General features: G+C 32.1%; 4 protein-coding genes across 4 annotated transcripts; 3 read left to right on the top strand and 1 right to left on the bottom strand.

The window, feature by feature from the left end:
* Positions 1–910: 910 nt before the first annotated feature.
* Positions 911–2,692, top strand: BKA55DRAFT_720800 (cytochrome P450; the record flags this gene model as incomplete). Its single annotated transcript, XM_046201005.1, is given in 7 exon segments — positions 911–1,153; positions 1,248–1,286; positions 1,367–1,731; positions 1,747–1,860; positions 1,921–1,986; positions 2,050–2,472; positions 2,543–2,692. Coding segments are annotated over 7 exon segments (1,400 nt in total), but the record flags the coding sequence as incomplete, so codon positions are not given.
* A 1,472-nt stretch (positions 2,693–4,164) lies between these two features.
* Positions 4,165–5,239, top strand: BKA55DRAFT_720790 (RTA1 like protein-domain-containing protein; the record flags this gene model as incomplete). The annotated part of the gene is made up of 3 exons (XM_046201004.1): positions 4,165–4,313; positions 4,372–4,588; positions 4,646–5,239. The coding sequence occupies 3 exons, from the start codon at positions 4,165–4,167 to the stop codon at positions 5,105–5,107; spliced, it is 828 nt and encodes a 275-aa protein (XP_046041097.1). The 3' UTR covers positions 5,108–5,239.
* Positions 5,240–7,558: 2,319 nt separating this feature from the next.
* Positions 7,559–8,131, top strand: BKA55DRAFT_479960 (uncharacterized protein; the record flags this gene model as incomplete). Its single annotated transcript, XM_046186193.1, has 1 exon — positions 7,559–8,131. A coding segment is annotated over one exon (573 nt), but the record flags the coding sequence as incomplete, so codon positions are not given.
* A 10,013-nt stretch (positions 8,132–18,144) lies between these two features.
* On the bottom strand, positions 18,145–18,733 carry BKA55DRAFT_547086 (uncharacterized protein; the record flags this gene model as incomplete). Its single annotated transcript, XM_046190991.1, has 2 exons — positions 18,145–18,624; positions 18,683–18,733. The coding sequence occupies 2 exons, from the start codon at positions 18,731–18,733 to the stop codon at positions 18,145–18,147; spliced, it is 531 nt and encodes a 176-aa protein (XP_046041095.1).
* Positions 18,734–21,137: the final 2,404 nt, after the last annotated feature.

Below are 21,137 nucleotides of genomic sequence, written 5' to 3'. Positions count from 1 at the left end.
GAAACCAAGAAGCGAAAGTGAGACACTAGTATTGAATTAGTGGCCGCATTTGTGGTGGCATCGGCTCGCAGCATGACGATGCCAAGGTTGATGTTCCCGACTTCGTTCAGGAATACCGTGACGCTGGCCTTCTCGTCGATGACGATTGGCTGGAATGAGACGACGACACCATATCGGAAAAGCGTCGCCGTCTGCAGCCTTGTGATTATGGTCATATTAACGACCTGATAGTCGCCGTGTACAGTGGAGGGGAGACGTGTGAATACCTTTTGATGTACTGGCACCTCCTGTCTGGCCTATTTAAAGATTATTATATTTCTAATTCTGGTATAGGCCGAGGAAGGCCAACCAGTAAACTTTAAATCAGTATGTAGAAGCTAATACGCATATGGTATTATCTTTAATGAAGCTAGCGCTTACAGGATACACACCTGGTATCCAAACTCATTCCCCCAGCCAGCAGTGATGGTATGTGATGTACGATAAACGAGTCGTTAAACGAGTCGGAGCGAACTGACCGAACGGGCCTAAGCCCAACTTGGGAAGCGTCGTATACCATACGAAAGCACTTGCTGATCCCTCCACTACGTCGATTGAAGTGCAAGCTGCATCCGGCATATGCCGTCCCGTACCGGTGGTTCGTACGTCTTGATAGTTACAGTATTTATCATGAAAAAGAGCGGATTTGATCATGACATGAACGTCAGGGCACCTGGAGCTTTCACCCAATTTCTACCTGCAACATACACGATGTCTGAGCCCAAATTACAGCTGGGAGTTATGTCTCCGTCCCTTTTTATCCACTCCATGTCTTCGTCGTGGAAAACAATTTTCGGAGTGTTATTCATTGTGGTAAGTTTTGGCGTACATTACTTTGATCCAGTGTAACTGAAAGACTCTAAAATAGTGCGTATTTTACATCGTTCTACATGCCATCTACAATATCCGATTTCACCCTCTTCACAAGTACCCTGGGCCGTGGTGGCTGGCGGCAAGCCGTATACCATACACAGTCTCAATACTGCGAGGAACTGTGGTCCAAGAAACCCAAGCGCTTCACCAGAAGTACGGCCACGTTGTGCGCATCAATCCCGATACTCTTTCATTCACATCGAGCCGAGCATGGACTGCTGGGGTTATTTCCAACACTCATGTCGCGTCATGATCATCCAGCAGTATGAACCGCATGCCTTTCTAACACTTCCTCAGACATATATGGGCCGAAACAACCTGGGGGCCGAGGAAAGATTCCCAAAGACCCCAAATACTACACAAAGACACAAAGGGTACGTAAAGGTCATTTATTTCCCCTCGAAATCAACCTTTGACTGGGCATTTCGGAAGAATTGCTCTACGATGTGGAGAGGTGGCATTCCTAACGTTTTTGGGTAACGTACAGGCAATCTTCGGTAAAGGCAGTGACCGCCGGTTTCTAAAGAATAGGTTAAAGTCATCACACCAGGAGGACCACCTTCAAAGATATACAGCCCTCTTTATCTACGGGCTTCAACAATCACAGAGCCAGTCGGAAACAGGTAAAGTCGACCTCGGTTGCTGGATCAACTTTCTTACGGCAGATATTGTAGGCGAAGTCATCCTTGGTGACAGCTTTGGTTGCCTTGAGCGTGGCCAAAGTCATCCTTGGCTCGCGGCCATCCCATGGGTCGTAAGAATCTTCAATTCTGTTGGAGAGTTGAGCCTGTATCCAGGTGTGCTTCGGGTGATTGATACGTGATGGTCCTGGAGCGGGAAGCTACGGAAGACGTCGATGACGGTAACGGCCATCTCTAAGCGAATTGAGAAACTGCCTCATGGGTTCGAGTTTATATCACGTGGAACCGAGGCTACTGGACAAGAGAGGTTCGTTCCCTAAGCTGACATAGTGCTGCAATTTGGAGGACGTTGCTGATGTTGCTGTAGAGTATCACCTACTGAAAGGGAAGTCATGGTGATGGCTCTGATCATCGCTGGAAGCGAGACAAGAAAGTACTTCCGGCTGAAGTTCGATCTATGCTTTATACCCACTACTGATTGGCTGACTTTCCAAAGCTGCCACCTTGCTCACAGGTTCAGTCTATCTGCTTTTAAAGAACCCCATAATACTTCGAAGGCTCACTTTAATGCTACGCACACAGTTCCACAGCAGTTCCGAAATGACACTACTTGCCCTTCAAGGGCAGGAGTACCTCAAGCCGTCTTAAAAGAGATTCTCCGCCTCTATCCTCCTGCACCAGGAAATCTATTCCGTCGGACGGAGAAGGAAGGGCACGTTGTGATGGGAGAAATAATTCCACCTGATACTTGTCTTACCATGCATTTATGGGCGGCCCACCGGTTTTCGCTGAACTTCCATGCCCCGGATGACATGGCTCCTGAGAGATGGTTCAAGACTCGCCCAGCCGAATTTGAAGGGGATGACAGGGCTACAATGAAGCCGTTCAGCATGGGACCGCAAAATTGTCCCGGGGGGGAGTAAGTAACAGTTTCAATCCCTGGTGCAAAATCAGCACTGTTGGCACTTCCGAAGTCTCACACCTAGTAGCTTTGCTTGGGCCGAAATACGCCTGGTTCTCGCGCACATGCTATGGCATTTTGATTTCGATCTTGCGTCGGAAAGTGGCGGCTGGATGAGCTGGCAAAAAGTGTTCGTCTTTTGGGAGAAGCCGCCTTTAAAAGTGAGGATTACACCAGCACGTAGAAGGTCTCATAGCCAACCTGGAGAGCTGCGGGACTGAGAGAGTGGACAGGTTGGATTTAGGGCCGGGTCCCTATAGGCGGAAAAGAACTTTGATGTTATTAGAAAAGGTTTGCGATATTTGTTTTAGACTGCTATTGCTTTTACAACATACACATCTTGTGCTTACCCCCCTTTGTCCTTCCAATTCTTTCATCCTTAGCCTTTCAGCATCGTCCAAGCGTTTCTGGTGAGAATATTGTGAGACTTTGTCCAGGAAGACGTACAGATGGCGAGATGATATAATCTATTTTGACGAGAATAGATCACTCTTTCCGCTACTTTATTGAATCACTTATGGTGGAGAGAATCCACCGAAAAAGGATATGTAGGTCAGTGTGTTCACATTCTTGGCTCCTGTGAAAGTAGATGCTCCTTGAAGGAATGGAATTGAAGTCCAAATATAGCTCCTATCATAAGAAACCCTTTTTTTTTTTTTTTTTAAGGAAAAAACAAAAACGCATAATAAGAAGAAAAGGAACAAACCTCAGCATCGTTAAGAATCAAGTTTGTATTAAGAGTCTGGTAAGAAACTGCAAACAAGACATATTTACTCCGCTGTTAGTGGTAGAAGGCCGAATAGAAATACAGTAATAAGGCGCTCTCCAATATTCACTTCTAAATGCGTTTACCAAACATATCCTTCTACATGCCACATTGGATTGGAATCTTTTCAATCCACATCACTCCCTTCTTAGCTCGCAATTCTGTTGTCTGATAATATCATCAGTCCGTCATGGAACGCGGCGAACAGAGAAGTCTAGTCTACGTTCTGAGATCAACCCTGGCGTTATCCGGGTGGCTGTGGCTACCCCCTGTTACTTAGCTGCAGGATCCCGTTACCTCTACCTTGGTAGCTTAACTTATCAGAAACAGAGAAAAAGTGTTCTCAGTTTCGCATGAACTCTGGCCAAACCGACTTCACCATGTACTTCGGAAGCACAGCTACATCACGAAGAACGCTAAAACCTTTGGTCGTGAACTCAGTGAACTAAGCACCCAACGCTATGACGCATTAAGCATTTCTTCCCTTATCGTAGGAGCACGACAGGTGGATCCAAGCTAAAGTAACGAGTGGACCTTTTTTCTGCGTGCTCGTATCTCGTTCAGTCGGTTTTAATGGGATCTCGCATCGTATCAATTAACCCTTTGATCCACAGCACAGCAAGGGATGTCAGTTGTACTCTACTGCAAGTAGGCTTGTTTCCCACGATCAGCTTGTGGCCACACTGTGTCTCCGTCGGAGAAAAGATATCTAACCCTCTCTATAGCCTCCTTTCATCCTCGTTCAACTGTCTTCATCAGTTTCCACTCCTACTGCAATATTCGCTCACTTTGAGCCTTGTTCACGCCGAGTCTCCTCGACTTTCTCCCTTGCTATTCTGCTCCAGTCGGGCTTACAAAGTCCGTACTTGCAACTCACCTTCAACATGGCGAGTAGCCAAGGAACGGAAGGAGACTCGGGTTTCGATGTTAAGTTATATCGATATACTCCGTCGCTGGGAGCAGCTATCGTGAGTGTTGTGGTCTTCGCCGTTCTCACTATCCTTCACGCCTGGAAGCCGCTCAGAGCTCGAGCGTACTACTCTTTCAGCCTTCACAATTGGCGATCTCTGTGAGCAAAACCCAAGGTCCAGGCAGATTCGCGTAGTAATGCTAATGGAACTTTACGCAGTCCAAGCAATTGGTTACTGTGGTCGAATATGGAGCCACTACGATACTCTGTCGGTTGGTGGGTTCGTCCTACAAGCTATCCTAATTCTTGTGGCCCCCGCACTCTACGCCGCCTCTATTTACATGATCTTGGGCCGACTGATTCGCACCCTTCGAGCTCAACACCTATCTCTAATCCGAGTTGAGTGAGTTACTCGCATCTTCGTTACCGGGGATGTCATCGCATTCTCACTCCAGGCTGGGGGTGGAGGCGTACAATCTGGCGGAACGCTAGACCTTTATAACTCCGGCGAAAAGATCATTATCGCGGGACTATTCTGTCAGATCTGCGTGTTCGGCTTCTTCATGATCACAGCCATCCTTTTCCACCGCCGCATAAGCAAGGCGCCAACTCGTATGGCGAGGAGAGGTGGTATTCCTTGGCAGCGATATCTCTACGTCCTTTATATCGCCAGCTTTATTATCATGATCCGCAGTGTGTTCCGTGTAGTTGAGTATCTGCAGGGAAATAGCGGATATCTGATATCTCATGAAATATTCCTTTATATTTTCGACACAATCCTCATGGCCGCTGTTATGTTTATCTTCTTGATTTGGTATGTGGAACAGCTCAGTCTTAAGAAGAAGACCCACTGGCGCCAGCGCCAGGAAGATAGTGACGGCGACGGTGTGTTGAAGGAGCTGAGTCAAGGGGTCTGAAAGGTGCCGCTTCTGCATTGGATTGCGAGATTTGGCTTGTGTGGATTATGTTCTGGCCTGTTGTAATGCGGCTCTGTGATTCTGCAAGCCAGAAATGGAATTAAACGAGCTTGGCTAAACGAGAGAGTCGGGACTAAACACTAGGGTAGCCAAGAACGGGATACTGAGCGGGAACTGGCGGGACAAGCCGAACTATCTATGCGAAAGTGGGCCATCATTTTTCGAAACTAACTGTAAGCGGGCTTGCTTCCCCTTCTAATGGGGTCAAACAACATTAACCTAGGTCGGGGCTATGAGATGCCTGCGATTATCAGGAACCAGTGATACTTAATAGCGGTTTGATCGGATTCACAATTTCGTCCCAAGCTCATGCCACAATTGTATATAGGCAAGCGGAAATGTTGTCTTCGGCGAACTTTCTGTCCTCTCTCTTCAATTACGCCCTACAATCCCCACTTTTGCTTCTTCTACTGTCCTTCATTGCGTCGTGTATTCTCTTAGGTCTCTTGCTTATTATACTTTTGTTTCTTCTATGGTTATAAGTTGCTTTTTCCTCTCGTCATTGCCCTCTTGTTTAACCCCCAGCATTCCAACCGGTACTTTCCACAACCGTATCGAATATGAGGACGTTCTTCCACTGAGACGAGGCGCCTACAGGTGGGGACGACAGCCCAATCCGAGCCCACTAGATGTAGGCCGTGGACCAGCCACGATTACGCTATGGGCACTAGGCCACGAACCTATTAGTGGCTTCACGGCTTGGCCGATCAGATTGTGCTAGTGGCTTGGAATTTTGGAACCCGTCGTATACGATATCTCCCGCATTCGGCATGGAGGCCCGCGAGCTTACTTCCCAACATTACTCGCTGATGAGATCTTCCTTTTTCCATTAAAGCGAATCTAACAGCATTACCACTATTCGCCCTTTGTTTTTAATATCGTCCTTTCCCTTGACTTTTGACAAGCGCTTCTCCAGAGTCGGTATGGCCCGCAGCGGTCGGGGAGAGCAAGGCTGGTACAGTGCACCAGCCACAATCACGATAGCTGGTCTGTCTCACTATTAGGCTTTGAGGGTGTCTCACAGAGGCAGAAAGGGAATTTCAGAATTTCAGGATAAATATTCCGTTGTGGTGTAGGCCAAAAAGATGATCATTACAGGTCTATCTTGCCAGATCTGGGTATCTAACCTCTTTCAACACATCCATTCTCTTCTATCATCGCATAAAATAATTACCGACTCGCACTACAGAGGAAGGCAAGATGTTTGGCAACGATAGTTGAAGGTCTCTAGCTCACAACTCTCATTCTATTGGTCTGTGGCGTTTCAGGGCCATGAAGTATCTGCAAAGAAATGGCAGGCACTTACTTTCTCACGATATTCTCTCTTATGGCTTCCGCGATTTTCGGCTTCTGTCATGTTCATGCACTTGATCTGGTATGTGGAACAGCTAGAACCTAAGGCTAAGAAGACTCAACGGCGCCCGCGCCCGCAAGGTCTTGGCAGCGAAAATTGCGCTGGGATAGCTGCTCATGAGAAGGGCAACGGCATGACAGATATTTATTTTTTCGGGGGGAGGGGGGGATTTTGAGATGGTCGATCTACAGCGTTGACAGTGAAGCGCTGAGTTGTCATTGTGGCGGGAGGTAGAAGCAGCGGATAGACATGGGTACATACATGCCGCAACTGAATAGAAAGAATGTGAAAGATGCTTGCCAGGTGCCATTGTGATCAACGGATTTGATTTGTGGCTGAGTGGTGCGTCATGTCATCCACTTTGGCCATTAGACATTTGACTTCACTTGTTTTCTTCCCACGAGGCAAGTCATAGCCACATCTAGTCGATTCCCCCACTGCGCTTCGTAGCATTTTTAACACTAGAAAATCGTCAGTGCATATCACTTTGGTAATTTTATTGGCCAGCTGTTCGATACACTTTGGTTTGGCGGGTCCTGGTTTGGTGATACGATATGCGTATGAACTGGGATTTGGGACCAGTATGGGTGATTAGTGACGGCACTTGGTAAGTCACGAGCTCATTACAGAGTGTCCGGGCCTTATTTTTAGTTCAGTCGTTAGCGATTGCCAAGATATTCCCCACCGATGATGCTGAGTATGAAGGCCAGTTACTGATTATAAAATCAAAGCGTTTTGCTCTTCCCCCTCTGTTTTTCATTTCCATTGCTTGACTAGACGATTAACCGTACCGCACCGCCCGACAAAGCATCGAAAACCAGTAACCATCACTCCCTCTGGCAGCTGCTACAGGACAATCGGAAGACCGCACTTGATCAGATTAGCATTGCCGGGCGACCATCAGCCAGGATCTACCCCGAGTCGGAGACTTCATCTTTGGTGCCCAAGGGATGGACCAGCTCAAGCGAGAAAATGCCTCTTCTGGGAGTATCGTGCGCAGTCAACTGGAACTCGCTCCAGGTCTCTCAAACGCCTGGCTGTCCGTTACGGTGGCTTGGGTTCAGCAAATGACCTTTTTCAAGGCTGTTCTTATTGTTTACTGCCTCAACGTAGTAGCATGGGGAGGAATGATCTTCTTGCTAATGTGCAACGCGGCACCAGCTATGTGTCACCCGACCTGCGACGACATCAACTCTCCACGCCGAAAATGGATCGAAATAGACTCACAAATTCTCAACGTCCTGTTCTGCGTACCGGCATTTTGGCTCGCCACTCGAAGATGCATCGAGTCCTCGAAAGCATTTCAGTACATGGCGAGACAAGATATAACCGCCTTGCGCCAGCTGGCTGCGACATACCGGGAATGGTTTCGACTTCCTGGATCTGAATCCCTATCGGCTCACGTATGCCCGATCGAAGTTGAGGCTTGGCTACATCAAACCTCATCTCCAGAGGACATATTGCCTTGTCCAGTACGGAGTATTCCAGAGCCACCACCTTCTGGGCGACGAGCGACGCCGACTCGACTGTGGAAACTTCATGCAATCATTGGTTTGAATCTGTTGAATACGATATTCCAGGTTATTGTCTCTTTATTTATGTGGTGCTATACCTTATTTTATATATTCTATATCTTAATTATTATATTTTTATATCTAAGGATTAAAAGCTATATTAAATTAATATAAACTCTTTCTTTATTTTATATTAACTTTAATACCTTAAATCTCTTAGTATTATTAAAGATATAAATTATACTTTTAGAGTTTAAGATAAAGGAGTTTTATAATAGGTATTTATTACTTAATATTAGAAAAGTAATTACTTTCTTTAAAATTAAGGCTTATATATTAAATAGTTAGTTTAACTTATTTTTTAAGGCTTAGGCTTTTTATTAAAGCATTTTATAAAATTCTTAGACTTTTTATTTTTATTTTTTAAGCCTTTATCCCTAGAGGTTAAGCTGCCTTTATAATAATAAGAATTTCTTAAATATATTATTTAAAAAGGCTATCTAATATGCTTAAAGGTTAGGTTTTTATATCTTTTTTTATATAATATATTTAGCTTTAGTATTTTTACTAATTAATATAAATACTTTATTAAGCCTTTATTTATTAAGCTCTTTTATAACTTATTAGTTTTTAATTAGCTTTACTTTCTTTTTTTTTAAAAGATAAGGCTTAAAAAGTAGTTTTAAAGCTCTTTTTTACTATATATATAATACCTAGTTTCTTACCCTTCCTTTTAAGAGATTATATCTCTAAATAAACTTAAGTAAAAAAGGTAATTAAGAAGTAAGTTCTTTCTTTAATAGCTATTTTATTTTAACTTAATTTAATTTTAAGGAAGATCTTAAAATATTGTTTTAAGTTTTATAATAAGTCTTAAAATTATATATTTAAGTATTATATTTATATAACTCTTTTAATTTTTATAATTTATATTACCTTTATTTAAGTAATAATTTATTCTTCTTAATACACTTTACTATTTAATATTAATAAAAATACCTTAAAATACTATTTTTAAGCTTATTTTCTTCTTAATATATTATTAATATTATATATAGCTTTTAAATTAATAAAAAATACTAAAATATTATTTATTATATAGATATATTTAGAATATATAAGTATATTTTAATATAATATAAATTAATGTTCTTAGTTAAGTAATTAAGTATATTATAAATTCTATTAACTTACTTAATATATTAATTAAGGTTATTTTTATAAATTATTATTAAGGCCTTATAAGCCTCTTAGTCCTCTTATATTAACTTAATATATAAGGTTATTAAGTTTTTAAATTAGTTAATTATTATAATAGAGGTTAAAATTTATAATTAAGGCTTATTTACTTTTTTTATAAGGTAATTATTAATTTTAAGTTTCTTTAATTCTTAAACCTATAAGATAGTAAATTAGCTTAGGTTAATAAGTTTTCTAAGGTTATATACCTATTTAATAAATATCTTTATAATATAAGAGTACTTAACAAAGTCCTAATTATTAAGTTTATTAAGGAAGTAGGTCTTTATAATTAGTATTAATAAGATCTTAATTAATTATTAAATAATAAATTAGTAATTTATTACTTATAATTATATCTACCTTTAAAAAGTATAATTTTATAACTCTTAATTATTAAACCCTTAAATTAAGTTATTAAATTAAATTATCTAATATATTTATAGTCTTTTCTAACAGAGAGGTAATTTATTAGGTTGCCTATTTATTTTAGAAATAGCAGCTCCTTTTTACAAAATGCCCTACTAATTTGGCTTTAGCAGTTTAACAGGGACTGTTACTAATAACTTCTTAGAAGAGAAGTAGATTATAGGGTGTAATAATACATATAGCCTAAAGAGATAATTAAATTAAGCTACTTACTCCTCTGCTCCTTAAATAGCCTAAATATAATAATTAGGTTTTCTAAATAGGTAAACTAGTTTATACTAGGTTTATATTTACAGACTGCATAAGGTATAATACTAAGCATTATAAAGTAGTATATCTCTTAATAATTAAGTAATATATACTAGGCTTATTAATATAAAGATACTTTATTAATAGCTAGTAAGTTAAGTTTTATAAAAGTGTTAATAAATATATTTTATATACTAAAGGTAGCCTAATAGCTTAATAAGAAATAATATTAATTTAAAGGTTAAATCTCTAAGGATTATTAGTAATTTATAGTAATTTAGTCTTAAGGCATTATAATTTAAGTAATTTAATAAAAGAGGATTATTATTAAAAGAAGTAATCCTTTTATAATAAGTAGAAATTATAAAGGCTATATAATATAGCTATATAGGTTATAATATAATCTCTCCTTTTTATTAAGTCTTGCCCTTAAGACCTATATATTTCTTTATTTTTATATTAGGCTTTAGTAAGTACTAACTCTCTTCTTTTATTATTTTCCTAATATGCCTTATTAATTATTATATTATAAAATCTTTAGTTAAAATCTTATAAGACTTTAAAGTATATTTATTTAGTAAATTTAATTATAAAATTTAGTTTTAATATTATGCCTTATTCCTTCTATAAGGCTAAGGGCCTTTATTATAAAATAATTAAGCATTCTTCTTATTATTTTAAATATACTTAATAAGGTTAATCTTATAATACTTTTAGTATTGCAATTGCTTATTATATATTGCTTCCCTTATTATTATTGCCTTTTGCTAATTGTTTTTTCTTTTTAGTTCCTTATTTAAATTATAAATCTAATTGTTTAAAATAGGCAGAAGAGGAAGCTAAGGAAAAGCTTCTTAAAGCCTAATAAGAGGTTAATAAGGCTATTATAAGATTATTTTATATTTATTATTAAAAGCATTTATTATATAAGTAAGGTATTTAGTTTATTATTAATAATATAAATTCTTCTATAGGTAATATTATTACTTAAGAGGAGGATATAGCAGTTCTAGATATTTAGTCTTTTAGTAATGCTAATATTATTAACTATAACCTAATTTTTAATCCTTTACTCTTTAAGGTTATTAGTAAAAGTTCTTTAAGAGTTACTAGGTATTAGTAAGGTATTTTATTAGTTTTTATATATTTTTACTTTTTAAATAGTTTTTTTATTTAATTAGATATATTTTTTATTTATTAATTCTTTATATATCTTTAATTTCCTTTACTTTATATACCTCTAGTCTTATAATTTATTATAGTTTATTATTAGTTTTTATATAAATTATATTTATAATTAATTTAAGTATTAAGATATAATAAATTAAGTAATATTTAATATTTAAAGGTAAATCTAGTTTATATTAATTTTCCTTTATTTTTTATTTAATCTTAATTAGTTTTAAGTATTTATAATCTAATTTATAACTTAATTAATTTATTTTAATATTTTTAGTAAATAAGTAAATTATATCTCCTTTTATAAAGGTTAATCCCTTTAACTTTTTAAGGTTATAGTATTTCTATATCCTTTTCCTAATAAATTCTAGCTTAATCTTAAGTTTATTATATATTTCTCTTAACTTATTACTTATAATAATTACTATTAAGTTTATATTCTTAAGTTTTTAAGTATTATAATATATATTAGGTATAAATTTAATATTTATATTAAATAATATAAGTTTTATACTTTTATTATAGGCAGTATTATAAGCTAGCTAAGCGCTTAATAGCTTTTTAACCTAGTTATTTTATTTATAATTAATATAATACTAAAAGTACTATTTTAATACTTAATTTATTTATTTTATCTAGCTATCTGCCTGCAGTCTAAAGGCTATTATAAGTTAGTAATTAACTCTTATAAGTATTATAAGTAATTACTAGAATTTAGAGGCAAATATTAGTCTTCTATTTAATAGGATTTCCCTTAATAATCCTTATTCTCTTACTACCTTATTATAGAAGATATAGGCTATAACTTCTATATCTATTGCCTTTTTATAAGGTAAGTAAATTAAGAATTTTATCAGTTTATTTATAATAATTATAATACTATTATAGAAAATTTTAATTAAAGGATTTTCTAATAATAGTAATTTAGTTATAATGTTTATAATAATTAAGCTTTATAATTACTTTATAACTTTTATTAATTATAGTATTTTATAAGGTTTATATTATTATACCTTTTATTTTAATATAAATATTATATTATTTAATAACTTTTTTACTACTTTTTATATTATCTTATAGCCTTATTATAGTAATTATTTTAAGGTTTTAGTAACTCCTTAATATCTATATAATAGGTATATATAGAATTCTTAAATAAATTCTTATAATTTTCCTAAGATTTCTTTAATTACTTCTGCTTATATTTATCTTAATATTATTATTTTCTAAGTAAATTAATATTCTCCCTTATTATTCTTTTTTAATATTTATTTTTTTATCTTAATAATGCAGGTATTATAGTCTAGTTATTAACTAATTATATTTACTTTATTATTTTTTAATCCCTTTTAGTAAATAATTATAAAGTTAAATTTATATAAGAATTCTATATAATATAGTTATTATTTATTAAGTTTATAAGTTATAGTAAAGTATAAAATGTTTTAGTAGTTAATATAAACCTTAACTTTATACTTACTTTCTATTAAATAGTATTTAAACTTTCTAAAGTAATTAACTATTACTAAAAATTCTTTATTATAAATTAAGTAATTAAGCTTTACTTTATATAGTTTATATAAATAAAAAGTAATAGGATATAGCTTTCCTTTCTTATCTCTTTAACTAATTTATCCCCTTAATATAAAGTCTAATATATCTATTTATAGCTTAATTTCTTTTTTAAAATTAAATATTATTAAGACTAGTTTGCTAAGAATTGCTCTTTTAAGTTATTTAAATACTCCTTAAGCCTTATTATTTTAGTTAAAGGGTATTCCCTTTTTAGTTAGTTTTATTAATAAAATTATAATTTTACTAAATCCTTTAATTAACCTTTAGTAATAGTTAATAAAGCTTAAGAAGGCTTATATTTCTTTAATATTAATAAGTACTTTATATTTTATTATTATTAAGATTTTCTTTTTTTTTATTTAAATTTCTCTAGGTATAATAATATATCTTAAAAAGTCTATTTTTATATTATAAAAGTAACTCTTTTTTAATTTAACTAATAGCTTAATATCTTATAATACTTTTAAGACCTTATAGATATATTCCTTATATTCTTCTTTATTATTTAAGAAAATTAAGATATTATTAAGGTAATATATTATAAAGATATTAAGGTATTATTAAAGTATATTATTAATTATTTATTAAAATATTATAGGTATATTAATAAAATTAAAAGGTATTACTAGGTATTTAAATAATTTAAATTTAGTCTTAAATACTATTTTTTATTTATCTCTTTCTTTAATATAAATAAGGTTATATACTCCTTTAAGGTCTAGAGCTATAAAGATCTTTTTGCCTTATAATTAGTCTTTAAGTTTTATAATAAGTAAAAGTAAGGTCTAATCCTTAATAATATATATATTAACTAGTTTATAGTTTATAATTAATTAATTTTTTTTATTTTTCTTTAATATAAAAAATATTATTAATACTGCTAATAAACTTAATTTTCTAATATAACCTTTCCTTTATATTTTATTAATATATTTTTACTAAACTTATAGTTCTCTCTAATTAAGTAAGTATAGCTTTTAAAATAGTAATCTTTTATTTATAAAATTAATTTTATAGTCTTATTTACTATATTTAAAGACTTCTATTTTTAGTTCTTTTTTAAATAGTTTATTATATATTTAATATTCTTTTAGAATATTTTTAACTTAATCCTGGCTTAATATTATAATTTTATTTTTTTATAAATCTTATTATTTAAAGATACCTAGGATTTCTAATTTTTATCTTTAGCCTATCTTATACTTATATTATATTCCTTTTAAAAGTAGTAAAGTCTTTACTTTATATTAGTTTATATTAATCCTCTTAGTTATAAATTAAGATTTCTTATTACTTATTATAATTATTTTACTATTACTATTAGGGTTACTAGAAAATATAACTTAGCCAGTCCTTTAGTTAATATATAGGTTTTATTATTTAAGCTAGTTTATTTTAAGTAAGATATTTATTTCCTCTCTTAAAGAAATAATATTAAAACTTATTCCTTAATTCTTTCCTTTAATAAAGACCTTAAGGTAATTAATCTCTTAATTTATTATACTATTATTATAATTAAAATATTACCTCTTTATATTAATAAGTTAGTATAATAGTTATTTTTTCTTTTATAGTATTTCTAGCTTTATAACTCTTTTTAAATTAATAAAGTTTTTCTTTACTTTATTATTATAAAAGGCATATTGCTTTTCTTAAATTTATTTAATAAAGTAACTTATATTCTTTATTATTATAATTAACTCTTTTATAATAATCCTTAATATATTCTTTTTCTTTTAAAGAGTTATTTATAAATTCTTTATTATATAGGTATTATTAAAAATATTTTTCTAGCTTTATATTTTATTTATTTAGTATAGTTCCTTGCCTAAATTATTTATTATTAATTAAAACCTAGTTAAAACCTTTCTTTAAGTTAGTAGGTTTAAAGAGGTATCCTTCTTTTATGTTCTTAAATTTGTTATTTTTCTTAGTTAACCTTTATTATTTCTCCTCTTCCTATTCCCTATAGCTATTATAATTATAAAAGTATTATAAGTTAATATATATATTAAAGTCTTTAGGCTTATATATTTTAAACTCTAATAGTTCTTTACTATCTATATCCCCTTTAGTATACCTAAGGTTAATTAGATTATAAGTTCTTTATTATTTTATTTAAATTATATCTTTATATTTTTTTTTTACTTCTTTAATTAGTTATTAAGATTAATAAATCTCTTTATAAAGTTCCTTTATTTTATAAATTTATTAATAATAAGATATATTAAATTATAATTTTGCTATTTTAAGATTTTTATATTAATAATATATTAAGTATCTCTCTATTTTTATCTTTTAGTAAGGGTTATTATTAAGTATACTAGGAATTATAATAAGAAAGTAATTATTATCTTCCTTATCTTATTTATAGTTTTTATACTAATACTAATTATATAATAGCTATAATAATTTATTATATTTTAAATATATTAAGAATGTTTTTATAATATCCTTAATATTAAATTTTAGCTCTTTATAATAAGGGTTTATAGTATTTATTATATAATAAGCTTAAATATATAAACTTTTAAGTTTATTATTATTACTATACTTCCTGGCTCCTTATAAGTATTTATCTTCTATTAAGGTATATATCTTATTATTATTTTTATTAAATAGTAGTTTATAAGGTTACTTTTACTTATTTTTAATTTATTTATCTTCCTTATAGAGATATTATATAGTATTTTATATTACTCTTCCTTTATATTTTATACTTTAGGAGTATTATTAGTAATATATATAGACCTTATTTCCTGCTTTATGTTCTTTCTTTATTATTTCCTTTTTTTCTTAAATTATTATTTAAATTAGGATAGTATTAATTATCTTAAATACTTTAAGTTATTTTCTTATATTATAAGTAGTTTTTATTCCTTATAGGTTTTTTAAGTATCTTTTAATTTCCTACTTTAAGGGTCTTTCTTCCCTTATTATCTTAAGGGTCTTAGTTTATTTTATTTTCTTATATTTCTTTTCTTCCTTTTTCTTAAAATAATAAGTATAATCTTTTTCCTTTTTTTATTATTAGTTTTTTAAGTTCTTTTACTATTCCCTTTAGTATTTAATTACCTTTATCTTATATAGTATTAGGATTTAAGATATATTTCCTACTTTAATATCTTTTTTTATTAAAAACTTTTCTTATAGTTTATAAATTAAACTATTTAAATATAGATACTATTTATATTTTAATATAGTGCCTTTATATAAAGCTATTATATTATATAGGCTTTATATTATCCTTAATACTTAAGTTTATATAGCAGTCTAGAGTTCTTATTTATTAATTATTATTAATATTTACTTACTTTAATTAAAGTCTTTAAGATTTCTTAATTATAAATATTTATTAATAATATATCTAAACTAATTATAATTATAATATTTAATTTTAAATATATTATAAGGTTTTTATTATTATTATATTAAGTTACTTTAAGTATTATAAGTCCTAGTTTAGTTTTATATTATATATTAATATATTTCTTTATTTCCTAGTTAGTATTTTATTATTTATTAGTATTTTACTAAGGGTTATATAATCCTTTATGCCTTTTTACTTACTTTTCTTAATATTACTTATATTATTAATTATTAATTTCTATAATAATATTTACTAATTTATTTAAGTTCTTTAGTTTAAGTCTAATATTTATTATTATATCTTTAACTTCTAAGTTTAGTCTTAAATATACCTATACTATATAGGCTTCTTCCCCCTAGTTTAGCTTAGCTACTTAGTAATAGTATTTAGTAAGGTAGTTTATAGTAAATCCTCTCTGCCTAAGTTATTATATTTTTATTTCTATAATATATTTTTTATTTATTACTTTAAAGGTATTTTAAAGCTTTAATTTAAAGCTTTTATATTTCCTATAAATATACTTTATTATTTCTTATTATTTTTTATATAGTTTATTAATATAATCTTAAATAATAAGTTTTATTAATTATAATACTTTATCTTTAAGGAATCTTATATTATATTAAACTCTTAGTTTATTAATAATAAACTAAATAAAATAATATATCTAATAGCTTTAAAGGCTAGTAAGGAATCCTTAAAGTTTATTAGTATTACTATTAAATAATTTAGGCTAGTAAGGTTAAAGGATTTCTTTAAGGTCTTTTCTAGTTATTATAAAGGCTATAATATATTTAATATACTTCTTATAAAGTTTCTAACTATTTTCTACTTCCTTTTTAAGTACCTTTATAATCTTAATAAGGTTAATTACCTTTTTTTTTAAGTTTTTAATTTTATTTTTAGCTATATTAAAGTTATTCTTTACAGTCTCTAGGAGGTTATTATATTACTAGCTAAGTTATTTAAGCTTATATTTAAGCTTTATTACTTCCCCTTTATAAGTACTTAGGTAAGTAGGGGTAATATCTTATTTATTTTTATTATTAATCTCTATAAGAATATCTTTTAGGTAAGGGGGCATTTCTTGCTATAAGTAGTATTAGGTATATTTTAAGTTAAAAGGCTAAATTAAAGTAATAGGTATTATTATATTAGTATTACTTAGCGTTATATAGTATAGTTTAAATAAGAGTTATTAATATATAATAATTAAGTTTTCTAAATAAGTAAACTAGTTTATACTAGGTTTATATTTATAAATTATATAAGGTATAATACTAAGTATTATAAAGTATTATATCTTTTAATAATTAAGTAATATATTTTAAGCTTATTAATATAAAAATACTTTATTAATAGCTAGTAAGTTAAGTTTTATAAAAGTATTAATAAATATATTTTATATACTAAAAGTAGCCTAATAGCTTAATAAAAAATAATAATAATCTAAAAGTTAGATCTTTAAGGATTATTAATAATTTATAGTAATTTAATCTTAAGGCATTATAATTTAAGTAATCTAATAAAAGAGGATTATTACTAGGAGAAGTAATCCTTTTATAATAGGTAGAAATTATAAGGGCTATATAATATAGCTATATGGGTTATAATACTAAAGCACTATTTCTAACTATTTTTAAATACCTAGCTTTAGGGGTTATATTATAAACTAAAAAAATCCTCTAACTAGTAGCTTAATACTTTAGCTATTTAGTTTTATTAGTTATATTTAATAAACCTATACCCTTTACTAACTTAACTTATTTATTTATTATATTTACTTATTATATTTATAATCCTCTTATATTAGGTTTTAATAACTAAAAGCCCTTTCTTAAATACTATTAAAAATATATTTACTAACTAATTAACCTTTTAGCAACGGCAGATACTATAATTAGAGACTAATCCAGCCCTTACAAACCCTTTTTAATACCTGTTAATCCTAAGTCTTAAGCCCTATATAGTCCTATGCATATAACCATTTGCCTAATTATCAGCCTAACCTTAGTTATATTCCTGACCAGAGCATATAGCCGTAGTATATCGTTAACGTCATGCCTATTTACATATTAACGAGAACGGCAGCGCCGCCCATAAGGGCTCCCATGGCAACGGCAGCAGTAGGCATGGCACCTGCGGCTTTAGAGGTGCTTGTAGTCGTCGCAGATGCGGTCGCGCTTGCTTTGGCACTCGCAAGAGCGCTGCTAGCCGACGCCAGAGCTGAATGAAGAGAAGAGGAAACGGCGCCCTTTGCAGTCTGGATATCAGAGCTGATTCTGGCAATATTACTGCTGATACTGGCGGCCGCGGCAGTATTAGTATGCGTAGATGGAGAAGCCTCGGTGCTAGTAGGAGTCAAGGCAGCGTTCCCGGTCCTGCTCCCAATAGCACTGGAGATGGAACCACGGGCGCTCTCGACGATACTGGTGGCTTGACCTGCGGCAGAGGACGCTGCGCCTTTTGCAGAGGAGATAATGCCGGTGGCACTGTTAAGGGCAGAGGATGCTGCGTCTTTGATAGAGGAGACCTCGCTTTGTTGCGCCTATAGGATAATATCTTAGTAGCCTGATAAGAATAAGAATGCTCTGTGATAAGCTTACCTGAGAAAAGACGGCAAAGACGATAGTAAAAGCAATAGGAGAGAACTTCATACTGATAACGTGAGTATTACCAGTGTATTAGAGTTTAGCCGTAGAGGTAAATATAAACTAGGAAGTCTGAATATATGTTAATAAAAGTAACATATAGCAGAAGAACGAGAGTAGAAATGAGATGCAGCGGAGGATGCTTATTCTATATGTTTATTTAGTGCCCATGTATAACTGTGCGAAAACTCTTAATATTTACGTCATCTCAACCCCCTAACTGGTGTCCTCTGCAGCATCCCAAGCCAAGTTATAAACTAATCGATGGTACGTGGAAATTAGTTACATATTTATGCACATCCTCTTTCCAGTCCGGTTTTCCCTAGGTTTCTATTTAGGTCTGGTAGGCATGTTGAAGTAGCTAGGTCTGCTGGATTTAATAAAATGAAAACAGCTACCAGCTGCTTACCGCCTCCGCCTGTGAATGGATGTTAATGTTGTTGGCTAAGCAAGAATGATGAATAAAGTTCGTTCCGCCTAATTAAGTAAACTTTCTAACTTCAAATATGGGAATCGTAAGTGGCACTACAGTAAGTTACGGCACAAAACTCAATCTGTGCTCCAACGTGCCGTTAATACCGAGACTATTCCACTCTCTTCCCCTAGGGCCAGAGACTCGCAAATAGTCATCTAATTTAAAATTAAAACAAGTGAAACCATTGGGTATTATACACTCAGTCCCGTAGAACGGCTAACACTATAATACGATGTAGTCTTGCCTAATAGTATGCTATAATTCTTCTCTGCTAGCCATTGACACCTCTTGCAAATATGTTGTTATCTTATTTAGAGGCTACTATTTTCAGAGGAGAGCAGATCGAGAGGTGTAATAATAGGTATAGTTAGAAGAGATTATTGGATTAACGCTGCTTTTCTCTATTAAGGGAACTAACGAAGGTCGGTCTTGTCTAGCGCTACTTGTGATATTTACAATTATTATAAATGAAATCACGATGATTGTGATCCTTGCTATGTAATCACCTGTTGGATTTTGGTGCTGAGTGATAAGCAGCCACTAAACCTAATACTAAGAAACTGGACTTTTTACAGGTGTATTATGCTTTCCTAAACTAGCACAGTGTATTATGCAAAATGCGACCTTGCGATCACTGCTTCAAGCTCAATGTAATAATATTGATATTTCCGAGATTGCTAATAGAATGCGACGACCGAAGATGGCGTGATTTATCCTCTTCGAAGCATGTATATACCTTCAATTCTATCACGAAACGTAAAACGAGCAGTGCGTTAATATATGTGCACAATGGATTATATTTAGCTGACACTACGTTTGTTATCTTTTGGCCATAGCATATTCAGTAGATGTATGCGCAGGATTCGTTTATTACTTCATTAGTTTATCCTGTTCTTAATTACTTTTCCTCGTCTTGCAATGTGCACTACGGGCCAGCTAATGCATGTTTGCTGGGACCCACATCGGCATGGAGCTCGCCTTGGTGGCTTTGAATCAGACAAATGAGGAACCCAGCCTGTCCTCTGATTCCCTCCATCTCAGCTACGTAACATAAGGACAACCAGGTACCGAGGACGTCACATTTAGCGCCTTTAGCATTGTGTTGTCTTCACTTCTGATGCCTTAGCTATTAATTGTATAGTTTTACTATGTTAAAAGTAATACTATAGCTTGAACTAATAGGGTATTAATTAAATATTAAGACTATAATCATTCTTCGCTAGATAAGGGAAACCGTGAATTCGCTATAACTGATATGCCACAATTTAAGGTTGAGAATATATATGTGTAGAGGCTGCTTGTAATACGCATACTTGCACCTGAACTTACGATGAAGTGCCACTCGGAATGAACCTGCCATGTTGCTCTATGACTTACTTATATAAGAATGGAAGACGCGTACGAACCAGCGCCACACAGTCAAGGACACGTCACTATTACACCCTCCTAGGCAAAGGGATTCAGGATAGTTGCAGGGCAAAATATAAAACTGGAGCAAGAGAAATACTATTAAACATCTGCTAATTAATAGATAGAGTAGGTAAGTAAAATGGTCGCACCTAATTATTACGCTATAGGGCAAAAGTGTTACAGCTTGGTTTACTATAGCTCTTACTTAAGAATGTAGACTAGAAATACGCCGTATTTCCATCTAAGCCTATAAATCGAGAATATAAAATGCACTATATTTCTTTTATAAAGGCCTATGCTATTTATAGAAAAAACAGCACTTTTAAATATTATAATATATAGTAATTTCTAGTATATTTATTAAAAAAAAAAATAAGACTTAAATTATATTTTTCTTTATTAATATAATATATCTTTATAAAAGGTATTTTATCCTCTTAATGCCTTTATAACTTTACTAAAATAATAGGCTTAATTATAATATATATAATAAGTATATATTATAAATAAGTATATATTATACTT

This window comes from Fusarium redolens (genome assembly GCF_020744475.1).
Source record: "Fusarium redolens strain MPI-CAGE-AT-0023 chromosome Unknown BKA55scaffold_36, whole genome shotgun sequence".
Lineage (NCBI taxonomy): Eukaryota > Fungi > Ascomycota > Sordariomycetes > Hypocreales > Nectriaceae > Fusarium > Fusarium redolens.
The sequence above is the reverse complement of the archived record's forward strand: the minus strand, read 5'-3'. Positions and strand labels throughout refer to the sequence as shown.